Genomic DNA, 8,312 nt, shown 5'->3' with positions numbered 1-8,312 from the left:
GCTAGCAACTTCCAGCTTTAGTGATACACCGTTGTCATCTGTGCTCACCAGGGCGGTCATAAAGATTTTTGAGTGAATGATTTGAACGGTATATCGAATATGCAAAAGCCAAAAGTGAAACCTCCTCAATCTTCTTGCGGGTTATAAAGTGAATCACGACGATGAACAAGATATATAGCATTCTAAATAATTAAACACCTTGATCAAGAATGGAATCAAAATTTCAAAATCTTCAACACGAGTCTTATCTAAGGCCCCGTAGTCTCTTACGATGGTCTTGCTTCAGTCTCATCAATCTCAAATCATCTCTATGTCTTCTTTTGGTCTTGATTTCTTTGATTTTGATCTCCTTGAGTGGATCTTTACATCTCACACAAGGATCTGTTCATCAGTTCTCTTCACCAAAAACTACATCTACTATCTTTTATGACCTACTTCCATCTGTCAAACCGATAAGGACCCAAAAATTGAATGAACGCAAGTTTCTGGTCCGAGATTGGTCGTAAGTCTTCTTGCAGATTTTTCCTCGGATTGATTTTTGACGCTCTATTGACCAATTGATTCAATTTTCAATTTGATGATCACAGACCTTGGCTAGGGTGGAATAATGTTCGTTATACAATTGAGACCGGTCTATTGATTGCCAATCTCTTGGGTAGAGAATTGGTCCTTCCCGGCTTCAGTTACGCAAGTGCATGTGCCTATGACATGTCAGTTCTTTTCATTTCGATATTGAGGTCTGGATGGCTGTGACTTATGCTTGATGACCTCTTTATCTACATACGCATACGTCCTGGCTTAGTGAGGTTTGTGAAAAGTTGACGCCAATGTATATCCGAGATAAACCAGTGGATCTCACAAGTTAGTAATGATTTGGTAGTTTAGTGACATTCTCAGTTGACTCATCAAATAACTCTGACCTGTAGATGTCGTTAATCGATCCCAATACCCCGACCCAGATGATGGAAAGACCTTTCTGCTTCCACCCCTTCAAGAACAAAACCCCACAGGATGGGTATTACCCCTTGAAGTGGGTCATTAGCTTGTAGCTTAAATTTGACTTATTATCGTTTGTCTAACTTGGACTGACTATCCCAAATCATTTGAAGAATAGGTTATGCTTGACATTCCTTTTCTGCAGTCTCAATGGGATTCCTGTCTGACTCACAGAGAGTTCCTCCAACTGACTGGAGCCATCAATGAATCCCATTATCCATCGTTTCTTGGGCAATCAACAGGAAAGTGGTCTGTGAATTACAACAAGGGTCTTTCTTATCGAAAGGTTCCAAATCAGTCAGTCAATATGAACTTGAAGATTTCTTTGACAAAAGCGCGTCAGTGGTGCGCTGATTTTTTTCTCTCAAACTTTTCTTAGACTGTTTACCAACATTAATCGAACAATGGTAGATCGACTACCTGATCCAGTAGCACCTCTGGGTAATTCAACATTCTCCTCAGTTCCTCCTTCCGTACTTGAAAAATGTCGAATTACTTTGCAAAAAGTTCAACGTTCAGAACCAGTAAGACCACACAAAAAACGTGTGGTGATAACCTATCAGGATCACAATACTTTCCCTTCATGGAATGATGATCTCATCAATAATGACCAGATGAGCGGGGACCTTTCTATCCGTGACCATGATTTTCTAGAGCGTTGTTTGGCTTCAGGTGGGTATCGCACTGCCTATGGATACACGTAAGTTTGCTGGCTCGCCCATTTGCTGCGGCCAAAATCTACCCTTTGGCATTGGACTCTTGATCTGTTTAATATTTTCACGGTCAAGTCTTTTAGGGTACTGGATGAAGGCTCCGTATGACCCTACTAAATATATCCGTAAAGTCCAGGATTTAACGGGATGGTGGGACGAGCTCAATGATATCGAAGAAAACATTTTACATATCGAAGTGAGACGCGTACCATCAAACTCATCATTCTACCTAGGATCTCTGGCAAGATCTATTACTGAGTTGTACTTTGTGATTTTGAACTAGGGTGAAATTCATAATGGATTTCCACCTGGATCAATGCTCTGGACCAGTCTTGCAGGTCGTCAGAATTACGAAAATCTAGTAAGAACAGCCATCAAGGCACCAGATGTGTATGATCGAATGGCTTCAAAGTTAGAAAGGAAGATGCGTGAACGATGTGAAGGTCGAAGTTGGCGATCTACTCACATGAGAAGGGGTGATTTTGTGAACTACGGATGGGCCATCTCTGTTTGTCATTTCTTTAAACTTTTCCTTCTTCTTCAATTCCTGACTCACTGAAAGAATTGATTGACAGGACATTGGGGAACATTATGCACTGATGCAAAAGCGTTTGAATGCCTCTCTGGCTACTTTGGAAGCCTCACCTGCACTTCTGATATCGGCTCACAAAGCCTACGGCACGAGCCGTCAGGTGCCAAAGCTCGAAGATCCGTGAGTTTACTAGAACAAGATAACAATTTCATCAATAAGGAAGCGCATGGTAAAGACTAAAATCAAAATGCCTGATCCAATTTGATAGTATCTATCTCGCTACGAATGCTAAAGGACCAGAGCTTGATTTTCTCAGGAAGCAAAATGTGATCCTATTGAATGATTTACTAGATGATTCAGATCGAATCGAACTTAGTTTTAGTTCTCATTTTCAAGACACATTAGCTATCCTGGAACAATGTTTGATGATGCGTTCAGCTATCTTTATTGGTGATGTAGGCCTGTTTTTTTACCCTTCAACTCTCCATACAAGACTATTATCATTTCTCAAAATGATATGCAGGTGATTTTAAAGAATTTCCTGACACATTTTTTCTCACTTGATTGATCTTTTATAGGCTCACTCTTCAGTATCTGGAGCCATCCTGAACCAAAGAGTTCACTTTGGGATTGATGAAAGATTAACGAAACTTGAATACCTTAAAGATTTCTAACTGTCTTGAGGTCAAGGTTGCTCGATTTCTTAAATGGATTAGATTTCCTTAGATTATGTAGCTTTCTGAAAAATTATCTTGAATCGTTGATTTGTGTGCTATGAACTTCTTGGCCAATTTGTTTTTTTCTGTATCCTTTTTTCCTCAATTCACACCTTCATTTTCATTTTCTTATACTCATTAGAACATTTATAATTCTGTAGTCTTCTCTTAATCATGTTTCCCCAATTCAGATGATGTTTTGGGGCTATATACAGCCATGGGAATGCATCCACATGACCTAAACATATCTTCAGAGCCCAAATTTGCTGATGTAATTGACAAGATCTTGAACTCAACTAAGCCTCACATGTCACTGCTTCTTGCAATGGGCAAAGATAGACTTATGACAAAAAAGCACACTTTTGCCTTTGAGGGGAATCAAAAATCTGCCTCCCTCATAAAACATTTTTGACCAATTGTAAATTTTCTTGAGTCAAAGAAGTTTTCTTTGTGCCTCTCTTTACATATATATAGACTCAATTCTGTTGAAAATTTTACCAAGGTACATGGTTCCCTCTTCCTCTTTCCTGAGTTTTTCTTTTATTATTGACTTACAGAAATGAGTAATCAAGAATCCATCACTTAATCTTTTGCACACACTTTAAACCTCATTGTTTGATTACCTTTAAACTGCATTCTATTTTTGTCAATTATTTTAATTTAGTATGAATATATGTAACATATAGTAATTTTATAGAAACAGAAGAAAGTATTCATACCTTTTTAAGTTGGTTTTGATTTGCAGAGATTTTGAGTTTCACTTATTCTGTTCCATAAATCCAACCATCCTTAATCTTCAATTTTCAACTAATCAATCAAATCAAATAATCAAAAGTATAATCAAAAGTATATCCAATTACACAACAACAACAACAACAACAACATCACCATCATCATAAACAACAACATCAACCGAAATAAAAAAATCACAAATCCTTTCATACCAAAAAAACAACAACCAAGAGATACATAAAAATAGTCAATGCTATAAAGAAAACAAAAAAGAGTTTGAAATACAAAACCCTTCCAAAGAAAGACATGTCCAGTTTCATTCAAAGATATTTTTGAAGATCATTGTCATCAGGTCCAATAGGTTGATCACTAGCAGCAATATTACATTGCCAAAATGCTCGATGTTGATCTGATCCAAAAGCTCCAACTACACTATGTAAAACCCCACGATTATGAAACAAACAACTATGTTTCCGATGAAATCAAATCAAATCAAGAGAAAATCAATCACCAGAATTTCTTATATGAATTAAATGCTTAAATTAGAATCAAACTTACAGATCATTTTCTTTCCAATCATGTGGATATACTAAATCAGGTGAGATTCCAGGTCTTTGAAAATCATATAAGATCTCTCTAACTTTTTTCAAATCTTCTATTCTTCCTCCTTCAGGATACAATTCAGTAGATTGAGTTGATTGGTTTGATGGGATCGGATCAATAATTAATTTTTCGGCTCCAGATGGATGTACTTGTAAATGCAGTAAACCAGTCACTGGATTCTTCCATAACTTAAAAAAAACAGTTTACAAAAACATCAGAATATAAATTCATAATCATCATCATAGGTTTTCGAGCAAATTGATCATCACTTACTAATGGATATATCTTAATTTCTGTTTCGTTCCATGGTGGTAGTTTATCTTTAGATACTCTTTACCTTCACATTCGATTCCAAGACCAGTAGGTTTTGCTTTAGCTTCTGACATCCATACATACTAAAAAACCAAACAAGATACTCAAACTTTCAGTGATATATTCAAACTCCAACATTTGCAGAGACCGAAAGAAGATATAAACTCACAGGATGTGGTGCATATTGAACCTTAGTACGAACCGCTAAACTCTTAAGTTCTTTCGGTAAGATTTCAAACATCTTTTGTCCACTGACAACTATGTACCAAGAAAAATCGATTCCACACCCTCGGGTTAGTTTATCAGATGATCCATTAAGTTTGAATGATATTTTAGAGTGGGTCTTACAAGCCGTTGTACCCAGTGGAACTGACAGTTCATCTCCTGTACCATCATCATATCTACACACTTGATGTTTTCCTTCTGGTACTCTCAAAGCTTGCAAGGTAGTCACTTTAGGAGGATCAAGTTTATAAAGTGCAGCATCTATATGCCTATCCAAACCGAACGAAAAAAAAAACACATCATCATCATCATCAAACCCAACACCCAAAAAACACCAAGAAATTGAAAAAGTGAATGGAACAAAAGTCCTGACCATCTATAAAACCGAGTATACCCTTTTGATTCATCTTCTTCTGATACGACCGTCTTATGAAACGTTTTATGATGTGGATGTTTAAGGGTTGGTAAAGGATCCATACCGGGTGCGATTTCTTGATCGATAACTTTTCCATTTCCAATTAATTGAACTTGAGGTTGAGATGGTAAAGTCTTTAGATCAGGATGTAATACACTTCCTCACCATAAATTACAACAAGATCAAGTGTGTTTGAATCAGAATTTGACCAATTGAAGATGGTGATGGAGTGGGTGTTCTTACGATTTGGATTGGATACCTGATTTTTCATTATCATGCCTTTGGAATTTGAGTGATCGGATTCGGAGTCAGTATCTGAAGAAGAAATAAGTGTTTGAACCAAGTAAAAGATCATATACCCATATGTAGTACTACTAGGATCAAATCGTTTTGTAAGAGTATATTGTTGAAGCGGATTCAATTTCACACCACGCCAAAGCACCAAAGAATGTTTATAAAGTAAATCCTCCAACTAAATAAACCGCAAACCCGAAAAGGAAAACGCATTTATGAGTAATACAAAGGTGCTTAAGATTTCGAGGTTTTCTTACTTCTTTAAAGTCTTCTTCTGATAATTTAGTTGGATCAAATGTATTATTTTCATACGAATCCAAATTAATGATGATCCCAAATTCAGGTGGTAAGTTTGATGAGCTGTTTGAGAGTGTATGGAGTGGTGTAGTGTTGAGTGGCATTTTGATTTAATGTTTTTCAGGTTTGGGTTTGGTTGGATTGGAATCGAAGGTAAAGAAGAAAGAACTTGTAATCGATTATGAACTGATGACGTCATTCATCGTCATCAAACATACAATACAGTCAATTTGAATCGATCAGATGCTTTGAATTTCAAAACCCCAAAAATCATCCTCATCCCAATTTCCCCGCCAATTTAGGTATGTACTTCGAGTCTTGTGTGAAGAATTGGATAAGATCTGTTTCTTTAAATGTGGTTCGATATGTAGTCATTCTTTTGATCAAAAACTGCACATGACCACTTTACATTCAAAATTCAATCAGAAGACTTAAAGCAAACACCAAGAAATTATAGTACAACCTTCAAATCATGATCATTTCAAAACCATCAAGTTATAAATCCAGTGTTAAGCTTACAAAGCGGTCAAAGAGAACATTTAGGATACTTCAGTTCAGAGTACTTTGTTGAAGCTATGTAATCAAAATGGATTTGTTTCACTTTCCTTTGATGTCTGCCAAATCCTTTATGATCATTGTTTGGCTTTCATGGCTAGCAGTAAGAACATCCCTTTCTCATTGGTTAGTAAGATTTGACATAGCCACTCTGTGGCCAACATACACATCAGGTAAGGTTAAGTTGATTCTAGAGGAAACTGAGAGCAAAACCAGTTACAGTTGGTTTCTCTGTTGTGCTGATGAACTTTTTACAATTTTTGGTACCACCACTTTGGAATGGCTGTGCATTGAACAGTATATACTAAAGTTGAAAGGAAGAAATTTTCCTGGCTTGACTATACTTCTTGGGGAGACATGTTGACTGCCAATTTTATTGCACTTGTTCCACCTATCCCTTCATACCTCAGATGTCCCCTAATACTATGCCTTTAACAGATTCCACTACCTTCATACTTTGTACCAACCACAAAGAAAATGCAAAAAGGAAAAATGCAAAAAGAGAAAAGCCAAGAAGATGATTTACACTAAAAAGAGTGGTACAATTTCTCCAGCTCTACATCACATAAAGCTTTTTTTTTATTTGATCAGTGAACATGTTGTATAATAAAGTTTTATAATAATTTATCAATTTTGAAATATAAATTCTTTTGGCTGTTTATGAAGTATCATAAAGCCTTTTTTTACACGTGTTTTTTTCAATTATCAACTTACTCTGAGAAAGATTGACCTTTTTTTTTGTGAGTTAAACCCACCAAAAAAAAGATTTTATAGGGTTTGTATTCTCTTTTTTTTCTGGAAATTAGTCAAGAAAAAAAACTTTGTCTCAAGAACCATGATGCACTTTTTCAAAAGAATGTCAATCATTCTCAAACCAGCTGAATCTTTACATCTTCAGGATTGTCACTTGACCCCATGTTTTTTTATATTGGGACCATCAGTTGAGTGTGAAGTTCCACCAAACATATTTCATATGGGTATACACTACAATCCAAACTTAATGAGCAGAGATGGGTTCAGAACATGCCTGGGTTTTACAATTGGGATCCAATTGGGCTTACATAACAGTGAGAAAAGTGGTTTGGAATCCTTTTTTGTAAAGTTTTGTGTTTTTCTAGAATATGTGTAAATTCAATATACTTGGATTGTAAATCACAAATATTGTTGGTAGCTCAATACCTCATCAGAACATAATTCAACCATAACATAAAATAAATGCGCCCATTATGAACTCAACAGGTACTTTATATATGATTTTCATCTCAATAATAGACTTCTTCAAATTAACTTGAGATTCTGGGACCAAATCCCTGTTTCAAGCAGGGATTTAGGACCCAAGACCTGAGCTTAGAATTTTGAAAAACCAAGGCATACAGAAATCAAGTCACTTCTATTTTTGGCAAAAAGTCCTAAAAAGTCTTGTTTATGCTTTTTACATGCATTCACTCTTTGAGGTTTTTTTGTCTTTACTCTATCATACTAACATATTCACTTTCTTCACATTTCTTCTCTAAGAATACAGTGATACTATTGTAGAGGAAGATTTGGATTTCTATAGATTGCCAAAAACTTATTTTGTTTATAGTGTAAGTCATATTTTGATCAACTTGTTCCGAAAACCCATTCACCACTGACACCTACTCTTATATTAGATAACAAACTCAAACAAACAACAGTGGGCTGAGATTGGCCTCATGAAAAGGCTCCATCAAGGTGGGGCAAACAGTTCTACATGTTTCAAGTGGGAAGCAAGAAATGATCTGTGTGTCAGTCCTACTCACCACATAACATGGCTGATGCATCCCATGTCTGGGTTAGACCAAAGTACACAAACTTCTCCTTTCAATATTGTTTAGCTTCTTGTCAACATCATAGACAGTCTCTGACTTGAAAGGATTGGTGGGTATAGTAAAGTCATATCT

General features: G+C 36.2%; 2 protein-coding genes across 2 annotated transcripts; one reads left to right on the top strand and one right to left on the bottom strand.

The window, feature by feature from the left end:
* Window positions 1–471: 471 nt before the first annotated feature.
* MELLADRAFT_105661 (uncharacterized protein) lies at window positions 472–3,636 on the top strand (the record flags this gene model as incomplete). The annotated part of the gene is made up of 11 exons (XM_007409019.1): window positions 472–502; window positions 599–710; window positions 803–861; window positions 927–1,030; window positions 1,142–1,293; window positions 1,376–1,696; window positions 1,785–1,905; window positions 1,993–2,217; window positions 2,285–2,421; window positions 2,510–2,696; window positions 3,622–3,636. 11 exons carry the CDS (start codon window positions 472–474, stop codon window positions 3,634–3,636), a joined length of 1,464 nt encoding a protein of 487 aa, XP_007409081.1.
* A 92-nt stretch (window positions 3,637–3,728) lies between these two features.
* On the bottom strand, window positions 3,729–5,970 carry MELLADRAFT_71644 (uncharacterized protein; the record flags this gene model as incomplete). The annotated part of the gene is made up of 8 exons (XM_007408911.1): window positions 3,729–4,154; window positions 4,248–4,480; window positions 4,774–4,862; window positions 4,953–5,098; window positions 5,203–5,400; window positions 5,488–5,523; window positions 5,604–5,716; window positions 5,796–5,970. The coding sequence occupies 8 exons, from the start codon at window positions 5,937–5,939 to the stop codon at window positions 4,010–4,012; spliced, it is 1,104 nt and encodes a 367-aa protein (XP_007408973.1).
* Between the last annotated feature and the right edge of the window lie 2,342 nt (window positions 5,971–8,312).

Source organism: Melampsora larici-populina (genome assembly GCF_000204055.1).
Source record: "Melampsora larici-populina 98AG31 unplaced genomic scaffold MELLAscaffold_14, whole genome shotgun sequence".
In the NCBI taxonomy this organism is placed as follows: domain Eukaryota; kingdom Fungi; phylum Basidiomycota; class Pucciniomycetes; order Pucciniales; family Melampsoraceae; genus Melampsora; species Melampsora laricis-populina.
Note: the sequence above shows the minus strand (reverse complement) of the source record. Positions and strands in the feature narration are given on the sequence as shown.